The sequence below is a fragment of the Chelonoidis abingdonii genome, chromosome 5 (assembly GCF_003597395.2).
Source record: "Chelonoidis abingdonii isolate Lonesome George chromosome 5, CheloAbing_2.0, whole genome shotgun sequence".
In the NCBI taxonomy this organism is placed as follows: domain Eukaryota; kingdom Metazoa; phylum Chordata; order Testudines; family Testudinidae; genus Chelonoidis; species Chelonoidis abingdonii.
The window spans coordinates 54,534,666-54,558,087 of record NC_133773.1 but is presented as its reverse complement, the minus strand read 5'-3'; the positions used below and the strand labels follow the sequence as shown (position 1 = coordinate 54,558,087).

General features: G+C 44.8%; 1 protein-coding gene across 2 annotated transcripts in view; it reads left to right on the top strand.

Annotated features, from left to right (window-relative positions):
- TBC1D9 (TBC1 domain family member 9) overlaps positions 1-23,422 on the top strand; it is a 103,299-nt gene that overhangs the window by 51,430 nt on the left and 28,447 nt on the right. For both annotated transcript variants that reach the window (XM_032805288.2, XM_075066279.1), the window contains 7 exons: positions 739-967; positions 2,025-2,286; positions 3,237-3,444; positions 6,912-7,118; positions 9,767-9,937; positions 10,525-10,675; positions 14,754-14,968. In XM_032805288.2, the coding sequence (XP_032661179.1) occupies positions 739-967; positions 2,025-2,286; positions 3,237-3,444; positions 6,912-7,118; positions 9,767-9,937; positions 10,525-10,675; positions 14,754-14,968 (1,443 nt within the window). The remainder of the gene's footprint in view (positions 1-738; positions 968-2,024; positions 2,287-3,236; positions 3,445-6,911; positions 7,119-9,766; positions 9,938-10,524; positions 10,676-14,753; positions 14,969-23,422) is intronic.

The following is a 23,422-nucleotide window of genomic DNA, read 5'->3' as shown; positions in this document are numbered from 1 at the left end:
CAAGTGCGTGCCTGGGGCGGCATGCAGTGGGGGGTGGCGTGCCAGTCGCTGTGAGGGCAGCAGTCAGGTAGCCATCGGTGGCATGCCTGTGGGAGGTCTGCTGGTCCCGCAGCTTCGGCAGTGGGTACGCCGAAAGTGCAGGACCGGCAGATCACCCGCAGAAACACCACCAAATCCTCCTGACTGCCATGCTTGGGGCAGCAAAAAACAGAGCTGCCTCTGGCTGTACAAACAAGAATAGAAAGACAATCCCTGCCCCAAAGAGCTTACAATCAAACTAACATTTGTCTCTTTTATCTAGTCTCTCTGCACTCACTAGAATTGGTTGACATTTTTCCAAAATTAGGTTTTTCTACAATTCTTCACCAAAATTTGGTGGAAGAAATGACGATGCAATATTTGTGAACTTTTTTTGACAAGTTGCAGTGACTCCTCCTAACCTCTTTACTAATGTAATAATTGGGGTATTGCTATTGAGAAATGGAGTGTGCTTGATTAGTTATCCAGGACATAAGCAAGGTAAGAGGTAAAGTCATCGGAAAGTCTGGCTTGTAGGATGGAAGATAACTGGATGAGCAGAAGGTGGATAGTACATTCTGAAAAGTTAGGGGTTAGGGAAACTGACTTTTCTGATAACAAAGTAACTGGTTAATGCATTTAAACTCAAAGTGTAATGTCTAATAAAGGTGTCAAGTACTTTTTGGTGGCGAACATCCTTCATGTTTTCTTCCTCTTCAGGGCATTATCGCAGAGCATAACAAAATCAATGGTATCAAAGAGGATGATGACACAGAAAAGTTTAAGGAAGCCATAGTGAAGTTCCACAAGCTTTTTGGGATGCCAGAGGAAGAGAAACTGGTGAACTACTACTCCTGTAGTTATTGGAAGGGGAAGGTCCCCCGTCAGGGCTGGATGTACCTCAGCATTAACCACCTTTGCTTTTATTCCTTTCTCATGGGAAGAGAAGGTATGTTTTTAACAATGGCAGGTCAGTCTGGTCATCTAAGGATGGATAGAAAATCTGCTGCAGTTTATTATTGTTAATTTAGTAGACACTGACAGACACTTTGTGTCCTGTGCAAAAATCTAAATAAACATAATCCCTACTCTAGGGAGCTACCTTTCTGGACCACACCAGTGGTGTAGTTCAGATATACAGAGAATTCAGCATTGTTGTGATACTTCTGTGATTTATGAACATATAAAAATCATATACATAGTGGGCTCTGTGAGATCGGTTGAAGAGCCTCATGATAAATTGCATCCACCCTGTGCCTTTGACTGCTTCACTAGCACTCTGCCCACAAATACATATCTATCATAGCTTATTACAACGAATGTCATTTTTACCTCCTATGTAATCCTAAAATAAAGCGGTCTAGCAATTGAAACTGAATGAGTGACAAACAGGTGCTTCCATGGAAAGAGATGCTGTCTACATTCAGACTTATATGAATATCCCTAAGGTCTTTTTATAAATTGACTCTATTTATTTTTGTCATAGTTATTGGTACCCTGAATTGTCGTTAAAGTAAGGCCTTTCACAAACTTTTTGAAAATCATGATTCTGTGGATGTTAGAGGCAGTGCAGTAGGCAGCCCATTTGGTGTGCCCAGATTGCATTTGCTGACCCCATAGTAGGGCAGAGGGAGATCAGAGTCTGGGCAGACATCTTGGCAAAGAAAGAGATAAATATGGCCTTCATGCTCCCTCACTATGATGGTGCACGTGTCTGTGTGTAATATTTCGTATATAAATAAATTACACTGAAACATAACTACTTTAGGTAACAAGGAGGCCAAATTTATCTTTTTTGCCTTGCCAAGTTGGCTGCTCTGCTTGTGCTGTTCTTCTACCTTGCCAATGGGTAAGAAATCCAATCTGAATTCATTATATGACACACAAAATATCAAATTGGTGAACTAATACCCTCTCTCTCACACATAGGAGGAAAAATGCTTTTGTTTGCCAACCGTTTTCATGATTCATTCTTGTGCTGAATCTTTTCTGTTTTCTTTGTTCAGCAAAGTTAGTGATCCGCTGGGTTGATATCACTCAGCTTGAGAAGAATGCTACACTGCTTTTTCCTGACATGATCAAAGTGAGCACAAGGTCAAATGAACACTACTTTTCGGTATTCCTCAATATCAATGAGACATTCAAATTAATGGAGCAGCTTGCCAACATAGCTATGAGGCAGCTCTTGGATAATGAAGGATTTGAACAAGACAAGTCATTACCAAAACTGAAAAAGAAATCCCCCCAAAAAGTATCTGCACTGAAACGGTACGTAACACTGACTTCTAATCATTAGGACCTCATGTACCCTTTTACTTCCAAATTTTGGCTAGAAATTTTCTGATAATATCCCAATGTTTTTAATTCAAGATGCTGTATTGTTTTGCAGTGGTGGTGAGAAATGGCGAGTAACTTAAACATCATTGTTTGGTCTGCCATCGAAGATGGGTATGGAAAAGTCTGCCTAGGGCATGTTACCAAAATAAAAATAGAACATTTGAGCCAGATTCTCTTATACGTTGAGTACCATTTAAAAGGCTGTGACAATTTAAAGGGGCCTTACAATGCATACCCACTTTCAGGCCCTTTTGCTCTGCCAGTGCCATGTAAAGGGGACTTAACGTAAATGAGAATCGGGACCATTTGTGTGTATTTAGTCCTATAACTGGCAAAAAGATGCGACTAGTTAGCTGGTCCTATCCAGAACTTATTGCTTGTAACTCTGTTGCATCTTACAATAAAACAGAGCCAAGTGCCAAGTACAATACAGAAAGTATTTCTCTCTCTCTCTCCTGGTATTATTGCATGGTAGCTGAATAGCTTCTTAATTATTTTTAGATTTTGAATATATTATATATATTTTTACATTTTGAATATATTTTAGTTGCATTTCTTTTGTTACATTTGAGGTGTATTGTATCACTCTAATTTTTTTTAAAAAAACTACTCCCTAGTGTTTAATAGTGGTAGAATATATGTAGCATATTAGAAGGACCTACTATCATCTGTAGACTATTAAGAAATTGCAACGCTGTACCAGTACCAAGATATTAATAAAGCTGTCTCATAGAAATAACTTTCCTAATGATTTTTTTCACATTTGCGTACAGCTACATAAATTAATGAGTTCCCAGTATATACTTACTATGTGACCTAGAAAGACATGTCTGAAATGTATTTTTATGTAAATATTGTGTATCTTAAAACACTGTCTTTAGGGATCTTGATGCTAGAGCCAAGAGTGAGAGATACCGTGCACTATTCCGACTTCCCAAAGATGAGAAATTAGATGGACACACAGATTGCACCTTGTGGACTCCATTTAATAAAATGCACATTTTGGGTCAGATGTTTGTTTCTACAAATTACATCTGCTTTACTAGTAAGGAGGAGAACTTATGTAGCCTCATTATCCCCCTTCGAGAGGTGAGTGTCATTTCTGAATATATCTACAGTAAATTGTTTTACTTTTAAGATGGATCCTAGCATAAATTTTCATTATGCTGGGAAGCTGTTTAATCCCTTTGTCCTGTTGTCACATTACAGTAGTGTTGTCAGCAAAGTAGCACCAGTTCAGTAGCAACTTTAGTTTTATGCTCACACTACTATGATTCACAGGAACTCTTTCCTATTCTTCCTTCCAGCCCTCAGGATTCCTCTATTTTTCCCTGGTTTATAGTCTTTATACTCAAGGGCCACAGCATGTTTTTTTCCCTTCCAGCCAAGTGGGGGATTAAACTTCTTTAGAGGTGACCAAGGGCACATATTTCAATAAAAATATTGTCAAATGGTAAGATTTGAATGTTAGTTGTAAACAGAAATGCCTAATAGCATCCTGGGCCAGCCTGGCCAATTTTAAACAAATGGTAACACAGTGAATTGCTTCTTATAAAGGATAGCATCAGTTGGTTGGTTGTTTTTTTTTTTGGAGGGGGGGGCGTCATTTGTGTGGCAATCAATTTTACGTTAGTTTCCTATTTGCATAATTGCTGCACTGTCTTTTAGTTTTAAATATGATAGCCTGCAATTTGTAATCTACATTGAGGCATTTGTTTTTAAAATAAACTGCTATAGAATACTCCTGATTGATAGATGCGACTTTTATATTTCAATATAAACTTAAAATTATCCTAATAATAAAAGTAATTTAACCATATTGTAATTAAAAATTTTGTGTAACTGTGTTGTGATGGGGAGAAAACTGTATGACTTGCATGCCGTTTGGGATGTGGACGTTTGTTTAAAATGGTGACTTAACTTGGAAGTAAGAGTGTAACTTGCTATATAGCCAGGGCAGGCTGGCCCAGGATGCTTGGAATGCTGAACTCATCCTGGACCATATGAGAAATGACTTATGTTTATGCCTAATCTGAAAAACTACTGATTATTTTAAGGTACTATTTTTCACAAATCACTGAGGAAAAAAACAAATGCTTTTCCACTGGAAATTTCAAAATCCAGCTTCTCAGTGGTGTGCAGTAGTGTTTTTAAATCCTGGTACCTCACAATCAGACCTTAAATTCACAGTGCTCTGTTCACAGAGAATTTGAGAGGAACAATGAACTGTGCCAATGAAGTTAATTGGAGAAAATACCTTGGGGGTGTGGGTATAAAATCCACATACCTTTGTGAAGCACTGTAGTTTCTTTTGGATGTGAAACTGGCAGTTGTTTCTGATAGCAGCAGCTGTAGCTGCACTATCTGCATTGGATTCAGATGGCCTCTCAGAGGAATCAGCTGCGGGAATACATATTAACTATTTAAAGTTTTGTGTAAACTGTTGAGGTTTATTGTTCAGTAATTATGACACTGAAAACAATAATAAACTAGGTGTTTCCAGCACTTTAAGAGCCTGATCTAAAGCCCTTTGAAGTTAGTGGGAGACTTTCTATTGACTTCATGTGGCTTTGGATCAGGCCCTAAGTTCCAGCCTTTTGTGACTTACTGGAGCAAAGAAACACCTTTGCAGATAAGCACAAAGGCATTCAGGCCCAGTAACCTTTAGAAGTATGTGTCCTATAGCAGTGGTCACAAACTATAATTTTCATTTCCTGAGTATACCACTCATTCCTGTCAGCAGCCACATTCTCAAGGATCAGTGCTTTAGGCGGTCCTGAGCCTGCACTTGGAGAGGGGAGTAGGTGGGTGTCTGCTGGCATTAAGAAGGAAGCATGTCTGTGTGGTTTCTGCTGATGCTACAGCATCCTGGCTATAACACATCCAGTCTGTCGCTGTGTTTATCTGGGCTTCCTCTGTGTTGAATGCCCTCAGACAGCTCTTCAAGTGGAACGGAAAAGTAATACAGGAATATTTCTCTTTTTAGTTAACTTAAATATATTGTTAATGAGGCTCTTTTGCATTAATAAAGAGCTGGTTTATAGTTCATTGGAAAACAGAAGGAAGTTAGTTGGGGAGGAGAATGGGAAATATTTTGAGACTGAGCTATGTATTGCGGTCTTTGAATACAACTTCAGAAGAGATGTTAAATGAAAAACAAATTGTCTAGCCTTTTAACTAAGGAAACATTAAGGTATTGTGCTAATGTCTGATCATGGATTGCTACTTAAAAAGAAATCTTGGTAAACCAAAATGTGCTCTCTCTTATCTTGACATGCCTAATGCAGTTTTTATTACCTGGAAGATTCTGATCCATGGTATAAAAGTGATGGTTAAAAGCACTTACAACTGTGCTGTATCCTCTGGAGAAGAGGTCTTTCTGTGAACTTGATTGATTTTGTTTTTTTAACTGCATAATCAGTAGTGCATAGAACATACATCACACATTTATAGCTCGTGTATAATTGATCAGTGGGAGTTCTATATTGTGATTTACCTTTCCAGAAGCCTGGTGAAATATTGAGCTGTGCTTTATAGGTTTTGCTCTGAATACTGCATACAAGGTGGAGTTTGAAGAGCTGTCTGAGGGCATTCAACACAGAGGAAGCCCAGATAAACACAGCGACAGACTCTCTCCAGATTTTGAAGAGATTCCTGGGGAGAGAGGACCAGATGGGGAACGTTTCCCCCACTTAGTGCAGGTTCCTTGATCTTGTGGAAAGAAGTCCTTGGAATAGGTGTCTGGATCTGGTCCAATGATCTAGTGTTAAAAATTGTAAATAGTTCTTTAAGCACTTCTGCATTTATTGTCAGCAATAAACTAGAGGTAGATTCTAAGACATGTTTATTCGCCATTAAAGGATTAGCCAACTCTTGCCTCCAGACCTTGACTTTGAATGTCTGTGTATGTTCTAGGTAATGAATTTGGTGTTCAACAAAATCTCCAGTTGACAAAAATTGACAAGGCATTTTTAAAAATGCACTGCTGCACAGAGCTAGCATAATAAAGCAGCCCTGGCTGAACTATCAAAGGGACAGCTTACACTGTGATCTGCTGAAACCTTGCTGAGTCTAGTAGTAAGGAAAAAAGAGGCACACTCTGTACTTAGCTTTGTGAGTAGGAGAGTGTTGTGTGTCCTCTAGGGAGCTCATTGGACACATACTGTGGAAATGTGATGGTTGTACTGAAAACCTATTTAAAATCAAGAATGATGTAACAAACTAATGTGTGATGATCTAGAGCTCACAAAGTTGTTTCATGAAAACAAGGGGCTTGTGTTGGAAAAGACAGTTATTCATCTACACCAGGGCTTCTGATCAATTTCTGTTTTCAGTGTAGAGATCTTTGTTTCAGTACAGATGCTTGTTTTCCAGGAAGAGTTGTGATGTATGATGATGCCCATTTTGTCTATAAAAAATGCAAAAAAAAAAAAAAAAAGGTGTACTAGAAACTGCTGCATTGATTCTAAAGATAATCCCTAAGATTCAACTCTGAAAATGGTGCATATCAAGCTAATGTTGAAAAGCCATGACCAGTGGTTATTGTTTCTCCCTAGGTGTCGGTAGTGGAAAAGGCGGACAGCTCTAGTGTATTGCCCAGCCCATTATCCATCAGCACTAAAAACAAAATGACATTCCTCTTTGCCAACTTGAAGGATAGAGACTTTCTTGTGCAAAGGATCTCTGACTTCCTTCTACAAACTACTCCAAAAACATATTCTGAAAAAGAGATTGCTGGGAGTTACAACAGTTCTGATGATGAGGTGTGTGGAAAAAATGTAATTAATTTTACTATCCAAAGGAAATTTAACTGTAGTTTCTTTGTCCATGTGTGAGACATTTTTCTTGACATTTCTGTATTAAAGACTAATGCTTATAAAGACTTAAGTCATTTCTGCTAATCCCCTCATATCTTCAGTTTGCGGATTGAAATATTATGACTAGGGCATCTACTTTTAGGGCTAAACCTGGAAAAAAATTCTCAATTTGCCAGCTGTCTCCTTGACAATGGCGTTAGCTGTTGTGTGTCATTAGAGCAGGAGTGGGCAAACTTTTTGGCCCGAGGGCCACATCGGGCTTGCAAAACTGTATGGAGGGCCAGGCAGGGCCGGCGCTAGGATTTCTGATGCCCTAGGCGCCGGGACATTTCACCGCCCCCCGCGCGGGTCTCGCGGCTCCCTGACCCGGGGAGGGGGCGCCCCGGGCCGCCGGAACCCCCGCGGCGCGGCTCCCCTGACCCAGGAGTGCCCCGGGCTGCCCGACCGCCGCGGCGCTTCCTGACCCGGGCCCTAAGCTGCCGACCGCCGCGGGGCTCCCGACCCGGACGCCCCGGCTTGCCGACAGCCGCGGCGGCTTTCCTGACCCAGGAGGACCCCTGGGTTGCCGGACACCGTGCACTCCCTGACCAGAGCCGCCCTGGGCTGCGGACCGCCGCGCGGCTCCCTGACCCGGGGGAGCCCGGGTGCGGGCCGCCGCCGCGGCTTCCTGACCCGGGCCCCTGGCTGCCGCGGTGCGGCTGACCCGGGCGCCCTAAGTTGCCGGGCTGCTGCGCGCGTGCTGACCCCGGGGCGCCCTAAACCTGCCGGCTGGAGGCAGCTGCGCTGCAGGCAGCTGCTGCCGCCGGCACTCAGACTACGCAGCGCCGCTGCAACCATTTAAAAAAATTGGGGGGGTGCCGCTTTTTGGCGCCCCCAAATCTTGGCGCCCTAGGCAACCGCCTAGTTCGCCTAAATGGTTGCACCGGCCCTGGGGCCAGGTAGGGAAGACTGTGCCTCCCCAAAGAGCCTGGCCCCCACCCCCTATCTGTCCCGCCACCTGACTGCCCACCTCAGAACTCCTGGCCCCCTCCCAGTGACCCCATCCCTTATCCAACCACCCCCCACTTCCTGTCCCCCGACTGCTCAGACCCCTATCCACACCGCTGTCCCCTGACCAGGGCCGGCTCTACTGTTTTCACCGCCCCAAGCAGCGTGCCGAATTGCTGCCGTGGACGGCGGGGACAGTCCCTGCCGTTAGGGCGGCATGCGCGCAACTCTACTTTCCCCTCGGCCTCGACCTGCTCTTGCCACCTGTGCTCCCTCGCTCTCCCAGGTCAGCCAGGGCACTTAGCGGGGCAACGCATGGATCCCAGCGCACGCCACTGACCTGCCAGGACTAAGCTCGAGCTCCCCGCGACAAACTCTCAGAAACCCCCGACCCCACCTGCTCGGTGCCATTGCAACTCGTCCGACTGGCGTGCCCAGCCGCGGGAGGAATGTTCCAGCTTCAGGAAGGGCTGGCGTGAAACGGGACAAGGAGTGGTACCTGGCCCCCAGGGGGAGCTACAGGGGGGTAACACATGTCTCCTGCCCCTCCCCCCGTCAGGCCCAGGCTGCCGTGGGTCGGCCGCAGCCGGCTGCCCACAGGTGCTGCCCGAGTTACACGGGACCCCGACACTCTTCTAATTGAGCTGCGACCCAGCGCTGGTGCATGTGGAGTGTCTGCACTCCTATCTTCACAGGCCCTGCTCGGCCCGATGGGCACGGCTTGGCAGGAGCCGGATGCTTGCAACTGGTTATGGCAGGGGTATTATGCTGAGCTCTGCGGCCTCCACTGCTGGCCGCTAGAGCTGGCTCTACTGTTTTTTGCCCCCAAGCAGCATGCCGAATTGCCACTGCAGACGGTGAGGGCAGTCTGTGTGCCGTTAGGGCGGCACACACGTTTCCACAGTGGTGGCAATTCGGCAGCAGCTTCTGTCTTCAGCCAGAAGACAGAAGCTGCGCCGCTGCAGACAGCTGAACATAGAAGCTGCCGCTGAATGGCCGCTGCCATGGAAACGTGTGAGCCGCCCTAATGGCACACGGACTTCCCTCATCGTCCGCAGCGGCAGTTCGGCGCGCTGCTTGGGGGCAAAAACACAGGGACTGCCGCCCCTTGTAGATTGCTGCCCCAAGCACCTGCTTGGGATGCTGGTGCCTAGAGACATTCAAAGTTACTAGAGAGAGAGAGAGAAAATTCTGTTGTAATCGGGTATTTCTATACCGTGGTGCAAATCATCCTGTTGAGTCATTTTACTGTCTGCAGAAATTAATGTAGAATCTCTTTGTGTGCAGAATTTTTAACAACCATGCCCCTGCAACTTCAAATATATAATCTTAGTCACTGAAAAATTAAAACCAGCTTAATTGTATGGTTAGTTTTTTGGTGTGGTGAAGTAAATGCTTAGAACTGATTTGATTGGAAAATTAAAAATTAATTTCATTGTTTGAAATTAGTTTAATTTCTGCTGCCAGATGCTTTCCCTTGAACTGTACCTTGGAGATTTGATTTCCTCAAACTGAGTTGGCTCTTAGGATGCAATAATTTTTGTGCAGTACAAGCAAAATTCTCCCTCTCTCATCAATGAACAGTTTGTGTCTGTTGGTTTTTGCAGGTGTATTCAAGACCAAGTAGTATAGTTTACTCCAGCCCTCAAAGAAGTCTCTGCTCTGAAGCAGATGGAGAGCGACAGTTCAATCTCAACGGCAACAGTATTCCAACAGCAAGGCAGGCTTTAATGACAATGTATCGGCGGCGGTCACCTGAGGAGTTCAACCCCAAATTGGTAGATCTCGCTCCTGTTTTTGGAAACTATGCCAAATTAGAAAAGTGTTTTGGTTTTAAAATGAATTTTTTTTTTTAAAGTTAACATTCCAGAAGGAGTTGTTTAACTTTTACCTATTGCTGACCACAAAGAGTTTGCACTGCCAACCACCTGCAGAGATGGTATCATTCAGAAAATAAACTGCTAGTACTTTAGTAGCAGAATTTCCCCATAATGCATGCCAAAACTCAAAAAGCATTTCATGCAGTGATAATGTATTTAAGATTAGGGGATAACTTCAGGACATCCTTTCCATAACTGTTAAAGAACTAATAACATGTTGTGTAGTTTGTTATATAGTATTTTCTTCTGGCTTTTGCTTTTGTACCTATTTTCAAGATTCATTATAGCAAGATGTGCTGGGGAGAAAGAAGAAATGTGAGAGAGCAACACACTGAAATAAGAGAATGAGGTTATAGCTAGACTACTTCCTCCCTCCTACCCCTAAATTAAAGTTAGTTATGGGGCTTGGGCACTTTGGTTTTTTCTTCTAACAGTTAATGCATCAAAAATGCTACTACACTTTCTCAGAATTTATTTATTTTTAGGCAAAAGAGTTTTTGAAAGAACAAGCCTGGAAGATTCACTTTGCTGAGTATGGTCAGGGTGTCTGCATGTATCGGACAGAGAAAACAAGAGACCTTGTGCTGAAAGGCATTCCAGAAATCATGAGAGGGGAACTTTGGCTGCTGCTTTCAGGTGGGTTCCAGTTTAGAACCTTGTCGTAGGTCATGAGCTAGATGTATGAGAGATGACACTGGGCTGAATTTTCAAAGGTATTTAGGCACCTAAAGACACAGGGAGGCACCTAATAGGATTTTCAAAAGCACCTAAAGCAGGTTAGGTAGCTAACTCTCATTGAAGTCAGTGGGAGTTACATTCCTGACCTGATTTAGGTGCTTTTGAAAATCCCCCTAGGTGCCTACCTGCATCTGTAAGCACCTAAATACCTTTGAAAATCTGGCCCAGTGTACCCAGTGCCACATACAATGATGCCAGTCCATGCCTTGAAGGATTTACAGTGGTTTGAGGCCTCAGAAGTGAAAACTAAAAACTTTCAGCAGGAAGAGGAGCATATTTAATAAGAGCCGGTCAAAAAAAGAAGTTACAGGTCTCTTTAGTGAAATGTTATAAACAAGGTATTCACTGATCCTGGACCCAATGAAACTGTCATGTGGTTTGTACATTTTGACCAGGTTAACTTGTGAAGGTGTCTTGATTCTGTCACTCATATATAATGAATGTGGTTAAGATTTTGTCATGGTTATTTTTGATAAAAGTAATGGACAAGTTGCAGGCAATAAACAGAAATTTATAGAAGCCCGTGACCTGTCTCTGACTTTTACTAAAAAATAGGCGGGGGGGAGGAAGAGACTAAAAGCTCCAGCCCCTGCTGCCCATGATGGCAGCTGACAGCTCTGTGGCACGTAGCTTGGAGCTCCCACTGGCCATGGTGACTGAGAATTGCAAGACCCCCACCACCTGCAGCAGCTCAGAACTCCAGGGCCCCGGTCGCCTATGACTGTTGAGAGCTCCCGGGCTCGCACCAGCTGACGGCTTCAGCTCCACTGCCCCAGGGCCCGGGGCTGAAGCAGAAAATCTCTCGGAGGTCTCTGAAAGTCATGGAATCCATGAATTCTGTGACCTCCATGACAAAATATTATCCTTAATAATGAGTAGTAATATTTTGTGCTTTGCAGCTGGAACATGCTGTATAATAACTATATTCCTTAGTACCTTTGTGTGACTGGCAAGTAATGTTTCCACTTTACAGATAGGGAAGCCAATATGAAGAGGTTAAATGATTTGCCCAAGGTTTCTCAATGAATTGTTGGCAGAGCAGAGATAGGAAGTCAGGAATTCCAAGCTCCTGGCCCTTTGTTCTGTCCTGTAGGCCAGACAATCTTTATGCACTTAAAAATGGATGGTACTTTAAATTATTAAACCACTGTATGCCAAGGCCTTGATTCTCCATTCTGTCTAAGCTGCAGTTAGATGGAAGTGGTGGGGAGCGAATGGGGTGCTGCATGGAGCCAGTTGCAGCTCCTTATCTCAGGGCTGTATGGTCAAGTGAAGTTGGGGCTCCACAGGGGCATCTCTGACTTAAACCACTGGCATAAGGTCCCTCGGAGGGAACCTTACTCCTACAACTGGAGGATAATGTGTAGCAGAGCCATAGGTGCTGGTGCGGCTGTCACACCCCTGCCTTGAAGTGGTTTCCATTATATACAGGATTTACAATTTGGTTCAATGGCTCTCAGCTCCCTCATTCTAAAAATTGTTCCAACACCCCTGAACAGAGCTCCACTTTGCCACATCACTGCTCCCTATACCAAGGGAAGTCTGTACTGGTCAAAGTTCATTGTCATCACCATGTTACTTTATCATAGGGTTCATTCACCTATATTTTCTTGGAGGAAATTCATTTTTATTTATCGTTCGTCCTTCCTAAAATAAACTGATCCTGTTGGATTAATAGAAGTATCTATTGCAGTCACACTTAGGTTTATATTGGAATTGGAAAAGGTTCAGAAAAAGGCAACAAAATGATTAGGGGTATGGAACAGCTTCTGTATGGGAGAGATTAATAAGACTGGCACTTTTCAGCTTGGAAAACAGACGACTAAAGGGGGATACGATAGGGGTCTATAAAATCGTGACTGGTGTGGAGAAAATAAACAAGGAAGTGTTATTTACTCCTCATAACACAAGAACTAGGAGTCACCAAATGAAATTAATAGGCAGCAGATTTAAAACAAAAGGAAGTATTTTTTTTCTCACAATGCACAGTCAACCTGTGGAACTCCTTGTCAGAGGATGTTGAGAAGGTCAGTACTGTTCAAAAAAGAACTAGATAAGTTCATGGAGGATAGGTCCATCAGTGGCTGTTAGCCAAGATGGGCGGGGATGGTGTCCCTAGCCTCTGTTTGCCAGAAGCTGGGAATGGGTGACAGGGAACAGAGCACTTGATGATTACCCCTTCTGTACATTCCCTCTGGGGCTCTTGGCATTGGCCACTCTCAGAAGACAGGATACTGGACTAGATGGACCTTTTGTTTTGACCCAGCATGGCTGTTCTTATGTTCAGCTACCTTAACTTCTAGATGGCTATTCCAATTTGCATAGACAGTTAAAGCAGACTTGCCTATTCAAACTTTGACATGTAGTTTGAACATCAATCAGCCACTTGACCTTTTATCCTTTGACAGTTGCTTGTTGTCTATCAGTTTTTCAAGTTTGTACTTTGCTTGTGTAAAATTAATTCATAGTTTAAAATATAGAACCCCTCAAACATATATTAAACAGCTATCACAGTGGTTATAAAGGGATGATCATTTGTATTATAGCTAAAGTGTGGTCAAAAAAAGCTGGTTGATAAGATCTGGAGATTTGATCTCTTTGGATAGGATATCTACAGTTTGCCCAGTTTATATAAATGTGATGCATCTCTCTCTCTTGACAGATTGACAGCGTAGCCCGTGGATGAGCAAAGATGTCCATTAGTGTCTGGGGAACAATTCAAGTGTGGGAAGATAGTTAGCCTAACATGCACTAGTTACCAGAGTTAAAACAAGGTTAAATGGGTTAAAATGAAAAGGGGAAATAATTCACATTAAGGGAAAAACTCTGGACAGTAAGTCTTTGTGTATGCTGCAGATACATCTATGCCTGGTCTTCTGGTACCAACACAGTGGTCCCCTAAACTTGTTTCACATGTGGTTCTAGTTTTTGAAGTAGGTCAGACCTTAGCCATGTTTCATAACTAAATTAAAACTGACCTATAGGTGGAGATATTTGCCCTGGATAGGGAGCAGGTGTACTGGACAGAAAAAAGGTTGGTATTATTTTAAATAGAGACTTTTTGGTTGAGAAAGGTGTGGTCTAATGGTTTGAACACAGGGTTGCAAATCTGGATCTCCTGAGTTCTTGTCCTGGCTCCAGCACTTACTCTTTCTGTAGCTGTAGTTAACTTCTCTGCTTCTTTTTTCCTGTCCTTAAAATAAGGATAATACTATGTGCTTACAGGGATGCTGTAAGGATTGACTGACGGATGTTTTAAAAATTGCTCTGAAGATGAAGAGCTCTATAGAACCAGCAGCTATTCTGTAAATGACTTAGAGATGGACGTGCGTGTTGTTATCATGGCGGTCAGCATGTGAACAGGGTGCCAGCCAATAGGCTAGCTGCGCTACAAGTAGCAACAGATAGTTCCCAATCTGTGGAGGGACACTGTGGTGGTGGCAGCTGTTAAAGCTCCACTGTGATTCAGCATGCTCAGCGTTTCCTCCCCACAAAAGGAAAGGGTTTATTTCTGACTTTTATTTTATCATTATGTGAAACTGCTTTTTAAAATGTACCCAAAGGAAAAGGCAACCAGCTGGTATTTTTATGAGTGCCAGGCCAATTTTATCCTTTTTAAAATTATAACATTTTAAATGTATTTTCAATCTTTGTTTCTATTTTAAAATTTCCATTCAAGATGTCTGAACTACGGAACAAAAGAAAATATTATGACTATACTACACCTCTACCTCAGTATAACACTGTCCTCGAGAGCCAAAAAATCTTACCATGTTATAGGTGAAACTGCGTTATATCGAACTTGCTTTGATCCGCCAGAGTGCGCAGCCCTTCCCCAGCCCCCAGAGCACTGCTTTACCGCATTATATCAGTATTCGTGTTATATTGGGTCGCATTATATCGGGGTAGGGGTGTATGTCTGTAAGCCCTTACTTCAGTATCCTACTTCATTGGTGTTGCTCTCTCCTCATCGTAGGAGCCATTAATGAGATGGCCACCCACCCTGGCTATTATGAGGACCTCGTGGAGAAATCTATGGGGAAGTATAACCTTGCCACAGAAGAGATTGAGAGAGATTTGCACCGTTCTCTCCCAGAGCACCCTGCATTCCAGAATGAGATGGGCATTGCTGCCCTGAGGAGAGTATTAACGGCTTATGCTTTTAGAAATCCAAACATAGGATATTGTCAGGTAATTGAAATGTCTTGCCAGCCTTTCAAGATCTAGAATTCCCATTCCTGTCTATTGTGTTGTGTTTTCAATCAGTGGCTGCATGCTAATGTATACAGTTGATATATTTGATCATGCACCTGAACATTTAGGTTCCCGATTTGTTTGCACAAAGCCCTGACCTGCAAAGAGTTGCATTAGTACAGGCTCCTGCATCTATAAGTGGTTCTCAGACTTTTGCATTGGTGACCCCTTTCTCACAGCAAGCCTCTGAGTATGATTTCCCCTCCCCTCCAAATTAAAACACATGTTTTATATTTAACTCTATTATAAATGCTGGAGGAGAAGCAGGGTTTAGGGGTGGAGGCTGACAGCTTGTGACTCCCCATGTAATAGTCTTGTGACCCTCGGAGGGGTCACGACCCCCGTTTGAGAACCCAAGATCTACAGAGTTCTCTTAGCATCAGTTGGACTCTGCACAGGAGTCTATGCATAACTGTTTGCAATCTCAGGTACCAGAGGAACTAATTTCTTATGCATACTGGTTTGTATGTGCAGATTTGTGTGCCCATAGATATAGTGGCCAGTGCAAGGATGACTAAAGATCTGTCCCCAAGTGCATCTAATTAAAATAATATTAAAAAAAATGTCAATGAACTCTTAATAAGGAGTATTACGAGGCTTCTGAAAGTAACATTTTTGCCTGTTGCACAGCTTCTCTCCTTGTTCATTACTCATAGGCTAATGCCCCCACCTGTGGAATTCAGTGGCAGTCCAGTGTTCTTGCTGGAGGTTCCGGGATTAAACTCTGCCCTTCAGCTCAGGACAACCAACAGATTTTCTGCTTCCAAAAGTGGAACAAATTGGTGGTTCAGTTTCTCCAGGCCATTTTGTCTTAAAACCTTTACTTTGTTTTGTTTTCAGGCAGTTGTGACTTACATTCTTCCTCCTCCTTTTCCCCTGGATTAGATAAATAGCAGGACTGTGGTTCCTACCACCTGGATCTGCCATTGCAGCACCTCCCTGATGGACTCCTCTGCCTCCATTCAGGCATGGCAAAGCTGCCTTGCAAACACCTGGCTTAAATCTAATCAGTGTTCCCTTTGTGAGGCAGCACTTATAATTTCTATGGAGGGTGAATAATGCCCTGCCTGTGACCGGCCAGCCAGCCTACCTTTGCACTGCTAGGGCATGGGGCTCAGAATCAGACTGGCATGTCAGGTTCCCACCTTGTCCTGAGAAGCCATGACTCCAATGCAGAAAAGACCAATCATTCGCTTCTGAACTTTGGAGGAGAGCATCTAGGGACAAGGAGGAAGCTATTTGGCCACAGGGTGACCAGATGTCCCGATTTTATAGGGACAGTCCTGATTTTTAGGTCTTTCTCTTATATAGACTCCTATTACACCCTCCCCTCCCCCCCCCCCTCGTGATTTTTCACTCTTGCTGTCTGGTCACCCTATCTGGTCACACAACAGAGCTGGGCTACAAGGGGGAAAAACCCTGAAAGGATCCCGAGTTCCCCACCCTGCAGCTCCCTAGGGGAAGAAGGAGGGGCTTTTCCTCCCACTGTGAATAGGAATTCTCATGACACTCTGGGGTAAGTCTTGCAAACCTCAGAAACTCCCAAGAAGCAAAAGCAAGTGTGTCCTTTGCAAGGTAGCGATTAGTATTGTTAATGAACAAATGAGGTGAAAATCAGAGGTAGGACCCCTTCTCCTTTGCTTTGTCCCCTGAGGGAGTGTTTGCTAGGGCTTGTCTCATAGGATCACAGAGCTCTGTATCATTCCCACTGCCTCTCCCACACTCTTCAGCATGTCTAGGCATGCAGAGAAGCCTGTTCGTCCTGTGCAGCTCTGCCTCAGGCTGAAGACTAATGGAAATTGTTCCTGGACTTTCTGACTTTCAGCCCAAGAGCCCTCCCTGTGTCAGGGAAAGAATTCAGATTTTAGACAGCAGCAGAATGGGAATTGTGCCTTCTGATCATCAGCAATAACTTCTTGGTCTGCCAGGGAAAGGGGTGTGTGTCTCTCCTCCCCGCTCCCTGAGCTGGCTCTACATTAAAGCCTTAGGAGCATGTCACTCATGGTACGTCTACGTTACCCACCGAATCGGCAGGTAGCAATCGATCTATCTCGTAGCTGAAGTTGCGTATCTTAGATTGATTCCCCGCCCCTAGTGTAGACCAGGCCCGAGTCTGTGACCAGAGCAGAGGCACATGAGGATTCCACATCTCTCAGCACCACAAGGGGATTACAGGGGGGTAACTGAGAAATCTCTTCCCATGTTCAAAAGGAGCCTGTTCTTCTTCGAGTGCTTGTTCACATCCATTCCACATTAGGTGTGCATGCACCATGTGCATGAGTGTCGGAAACTTTTCCCTTAGCGGTACCCAGTGGGCCGGCAGGTCCCCCACCTGAGCGGCACCACTGCGCCTTGCATATATACCCTTGCTGCCCCGACCTCCTCCAGTTCCTTCTTACCGTCCATGGCGACGTTGGAACAACCTCTTGCTCTCATACGAGAAGCAGTCCCTTAGCTTTAGAGTGCTTAGCTGCTGTCAGTTCGTTAGCACTCTATTGTTGTGGACACTTAATAGATTAGGTGCTTGGAGGCTTCCAGCACCCGTCCCGGGCCGTGGGGCATGCCACAGGCCCAGGGGTTTAAGGCTTGCATCATGTGCCACAAGCCCGTGCCGGTTAGTGACCCCCACTACTCCTGTCTATGTTGCCTGGGGGAAGCACACCAAACAGAGAGGTGTAAGATTTGCAAGGCGTTTAAGCCTAGAGCAAAGAAAGAGAGAGACTTTTGCTTGAAGCAGTTGTTGATGGAGGCTGCTCTGCAGCCATTGGGCCTGGAGCACCCAATGCCGTCTCCAGCCTCCTTGGTGCAGAGTGTCCCGAAATCAGCAAGAGACTCAGTGCCGGATAAGCACCGCAAGCCGTCGGTTTCGGAGAAAAGTAGGCCCAGGCACCGCTTAGCCTCCCCTATGCAACCCAAGGCCAAACCAAAAGAAGGGCACGGACATTCCTCACAAAGCAGACCGGCGCCATCTAAGGGCCCAGGCACCAGAAAGAGCCAGATGGACATTGTACTGGTGCCAGCACCAGTGCCACAAGTCCTTCTGAGTCCAGCCCTAAGTGAACTCAGTTAGGACGACAGGCTCGAGAGAGCCTCCACATCAACCCTCCACGCCTGACACCTTTGAGGCGGCGAAGGACCTCATTTGGGAGGGGTCTCACCGCCAACAACTGATCAGGGAGAAGCCTCTGGTACCTGGGCCTGCGGTGCCGTCGAGGGGAAAGCTGGCAATGGTGCGCCTTTCAAGGACACCCTCCTGGCATCGCTGCTGGTGTTGGTCCCGATCAAGCTGCTGCGCAAGGTTGCTTATAACTTGGAATTGCAGGCCGAGGAGACGTTGGAGCAGGAGGACCCCATGATGGACATCCTGAGCCCAGAGGGTCCATCCAGAATAGCGCTTCCGCTTATTAAGAGCATATAATCGAACCACAAGACTAGATGGCAGACCCCGGCCTCCAGTGCTCCAACAGCCAAGGTTGTGGAGCGCAAGTAATTCGCCCTGTCAAAGGGGTACGACTTCTTGTTTTGCCACCCAAGCCCATGTTCCCTGGTAGTCTCGGCAGTAAATGAGAGAGCACACCATGGGCAGCAGGGCGCGGTCCCTAAGACCAAGGAAGCGAAGTGGCTGGACCTATTTGGCAGGAAGGTGTATTCCTCAGGGGGCCTCCAGTTGAGGATTGCTAATCAACAGGGCATCCTCAACAGATGAAACTTCAACTCCTGGGTGGCAGTGGGGAAGTTTTAAGGGCAACCTCCTGCAGGGTTCCCAACAGGAGTTTACGGCGCTGGTGGATGAAGGCAAGGCCGCAGCGAAGACCTCTCTCCAGGAGTCCTTGGATTCGGCGGATGCAGCGGCCAGGACAATCGTACCTGGCATGGTCATGCGACACTCACTGTGGCTACAGGAGTCAGGTCTGCTACCTGAGATCCAGAACTCGCTCCAGGACCTTCCCTTTGAAGGATCCAGGCTCTTTTCAGACCAGACGGATGCAAATCTGCATAGCCTCAAGGACTTGAGGGCCACACTCAAGTCGCTGGGTATGCACACCCGGCAACCCAAAGAAAGCCCTTCAAGCTGCAGCCTTGCTAGGAGTAAGACGTCTCAGGTTCTGTCCTGTGATTTGTGCTAAGCAGTAGATTTTAACTAGGTGGCTACAAGAGAGCCTTGTTACATCCCTGGATTACTGTTGCTTGTCCTAAAAAGATATGTTGTGCAGAGGAGCTATTGGTGGAAATATTAGAGAAATTACTACCTGAGATTGCGGACAGGCCTCAGCCCTCACTGTTGAAACCAGCATTAGTGACTATTGGTTGTTTCTAACACCAAGAGTGTCCAGGAAAGGATTGTTACCCTGGCAGAGGGAAGAATCTGGAGAAGATGCTTTCAAAGAAACCTAGATCAATTTTCCTTCAAACTGACAAAGTTTTCAGCATGACAAGGAGCATTTGTGTATGAGAGCTCAGAATTCCTGTGCAGGACTCTTCCTTCTGATCCACCTTCTGCACCCAGAATCTTAAGTGGCTGGTGGTAGGCACAGGTTGTATGTAATGCATCTATACCCATGCATAGGCAACATACCAATCAGTTCCACATCCAGAGAAACAGACCTATTCCTAAAGGAAGAACTGCCACTAACTCTTGAAAATCCAGAGGAGCTTTTGATCCCAGTGCAGAGAATTGTTCTCCAAGAGGTCATGGTCCTGGCTGTAATTTTATCATAATGGTAAAGATTTGCAAAGATCCAAAACTGCATTGCATCCATAATTTCCTGAAAGGTCATCAGTAGCCAATTTTTTCCCAAAGGTTAGGGTGCTGTGCATCAGCTTCATCCCCTGAGTGGGATTCTCAAAATGCACCTGCTTAAATTCCTTCTGAGGACTTTTAACTTTGCATTGTCTCAAGTGCATGGTTCTGTGTCATTCTCAAATAACATCCAATGCCTCTTTGTGGACAGGTAATTTCAAACAACATGCTGAAAGCCAACCCAACTTTCACTCTAGACCCTTGCGTACTCATATGGAAGCAAGCACACTTGGACGACAGATTTCCAAAATCTCATCATACATATCTTTTCAGTTAATTTCGACATCTCTGTCAGGATGTGCCTTTTTAATTTAAAAAGACAAGGCAAAATGCACAAACATGGTCATGTGGACATATGGGGTCAGTCCAGTGATCCATCAAGTCCAGTATCCTGTCTGTGACAGTGACCAATAAGGTGCAAGAAACCACACAGCAGGCAATTATGGTATTCGCAGGGGAAGTCTCCTTACTTACCATCAGAGATTGGCTTAGAATTGAGTCAGAAGTGTTTATATCCCTTCTGAAAGCAGGGATCAAAGCTGCTCCTTGGCAATGGAAATTAAGGCCTGGGAAAAGAAGAATCTGCTGCCTTTCCAGACAGCTTACATAAAGCCGACAGAAAAGAGAAAAAGGGAGAGATTGGGTCCTCCTCCTAATATTCCACCAGCCCAGAAGGCACTTTGGACTTGCTGGATAGCCAAGACCCCCACATTGTACCTATAAAAAACACCAGACCTTCTGAAGCTGGGACTCCTTCATTCAGACTAGGAACATCTACAGCTAATAGCCTGAGCATCAGAAGAGAAGTGTAGTTCAACATGGATTCTCCTTTAACCTCTGATACAGTTTGGTATTCAAAGAGAACTCAACCAGGATATTTCTTTCATTGATCTGGTCAAATTTACATTTCAGGTGTGAGGGGAAACAGGAAGCTGTTTGGGGCAGGGACTGCCTCTTTGTACATTGCCCAGCACAATAGACCCTGATCTCTAGAGGTTTCTGTAATACAAATATGATGATAATCCCAAAGGTCTGGTGATCTCAGCTACACTATAGAGTTTGTTTCCAGGAGATTTGGTTGGAGTTCCGCAACCAAACACCATAGAAATGTGGAAACCAGCCTTGTAGCCAACTATATTTGATCCTACATTTGAATATCAGCTGCCAAATTTAATCACGCTGACAAGTTTAGACAAGTCTGTGGCTGGCCTTTCTAGTCACCATTACCTCAAAAGAGCAAGTTTTGGAATTAATTCCCATATCCATACAAGAATCACATTGCCTTTTTCATAAGGAAAAAAATATTCTTCCAGCTCCAGAAACCTTTCTGCTCAAGGTAAACTCCTTTCCACAATGCCTGAGAAATAGTTCTCCCATCATTTGGTTCTACCCCTTCGAAGATTGTGACATAAATGAGCATTCCTAGAGCTCTGAAGATTCATCTCTGTTATATAGATTACATATGCCAGTTGTACCCTGTTCATCTTATTCTGTCCAAGATGCCAAGGCCTTAGGGACTCAGGGTTGCTGCAGCCAAGATGTAAAAATCCTGCATCAGTTGGCATGCTAGGCATCTAGGAAACTATTAACAGAAATTCCTAGAGGCACTGGAGGGGAGAGGGAGAGAGTGTATGAGCCTAAGGAAGATTTGCAAAGTAAATTTCCGTTCCTCTGCAAATGCATCTTTTGGTAGGAAGGTGCTACTGGACTGGTTTCCACATAACTTCTTAGTTTATAAAGCTCTTGCTTTCTGTGGAGGGAACTTCCATTCCTGGCTGTTATGCTACTATAATAATTAAACTCTGTCCTTACTTCTGGGATTCACTGTTCGCTACTTCCCATGGGTAATGAATGAGGAGAGAAGCTGTGTGTGCAACAAAATGAGAAACTTCTTACATGACAATTTTCTTTCTGTTAGCTTCTCTCTGAATTCAACCTACCCTGGTGGTCTTGTAAATAAAAAATATAAACTGTAAATTTTCTCCAAAGGGATACTCATACAATTTGTCTTAAGGTTAAATTAATATAGTGTATCAAGTTATCTTAACACTAACAATTGGTTGCTGGAGTGTATCTGCAGCTGTGGAGCTCTCTTGGTAGCCTGAGCAGAAGGGCAGAGTTTAGTCTCAGAGCCTCCAGCACAACATTGGACTGCCTCCAAACTCCATATGTAAGGGGCATTGGCCCATGAGTAATGAATTCAGAGAGAAGTTGCTAACAGAAAATGATCAGGTACGAAACTTTGCATTCCATTTCAAGGAAAATCTGCTTATACTTCAAATGTTCTTTCATATATTAGTTGCATCAAAACCTTCCAAAACCTTCTTTCTGCCATGGTTGCAACCAGTGCTAAGGTGAAAACAACAATGTATCACATAAGCAATTATAGCAGAGAGTGGGCTGTGCTGTAGCTAAGGTTGAGTAGCTGTTTCTCTTTAAAGGCTGGAAGCATCATCTGGTTACAATTGTTAGAGTACAGGACTAGGAGGCAGGAGTTCTGGGTTCTGCTCCCAACTCTCTCACTTATGAGTAACTTTGAGCAGTCACCTTTTATATTGCTGTGCCTTAGCTTTCCTGATTGCAAAATGGGAATAATACTTGTTGATTTTATAAGAGTGTTGTGAGGTTTAATCAATCACTTCAGCGTCCCTGAATGAAAAATGCAGAGAGAGTGTAAAGGAGTGGTCTCAACCCTGCAGCGCCTCCTGCTGTTCGTCCATGGGAATTAGCTCTTCCAGCATCCTGGAGCACCCCCTGTAGGCTGGTGATCCGCCTTACCGCTGGCCCCCGTGTCCCTCCCAGGACCCTGGTGCCCCTTTCTCCAGGTTGCTGCCCCCCCTGGTAGTACCCCCACACTGTGGGTCTCCCCACCCATGGGAACCCCCACCCGCTAACCCCAACTCATCTCAGTGTAAGGCTACTGCCAGTCACCATCTAGCCCCACTCCCTGGAGCAGTCTGCAGTATATGCAACTCATCACAGACAAGGTTGGGTTGGACCTGCTGCCTCTCTATAGCTGGGCTGCCCCTCTGCAGCCCTGGTACTGGTCTTAGGCCCTCAGCTAGGCCCGCAGCCTGGGGGTTTTCTAGGCTGGAGCTCCCCAGCTCCTCTAGCCTTCTCCCAGCCCTGTTCAGCTCCCTAGCAGCCAGGCCCTTCTCTCTCTGCAAGCAGAGAAAGAGTCCTGAGCTTCTGACTGCCCTGGCCTTCTTATAAGGCCCAGTTGGTCTGTTTGGGGCGTGGCCCCAGCTGCAGCCACTTCCCCCAGTCAGCCGGGGTTTTGCTCCCTTCCGCAGCTCCAGCCCTCTGCAGGGCTTTTCCAACCCCTTCAGGGCTGGAGCAGGTGCTCACCCCACTACAGGGAGATGCAAAGTATTCTAACCATCATCATTAATTCATAAAGAATAAATCACTCAACTTTACGTGAAATATCTTTTTTTTTTAATTAAAGAAAAAGAAAAGAAAAGTAGGACAACGAACACCGGAATGGTAGCAACAGGAACACACTTGTAACCCTGGTCCCCACAGTCAGGAGTGAAATTATAAGTAGTCCTGGGTCATGGTATTAAAGTACTTTTTATTCTTTCAGAGAC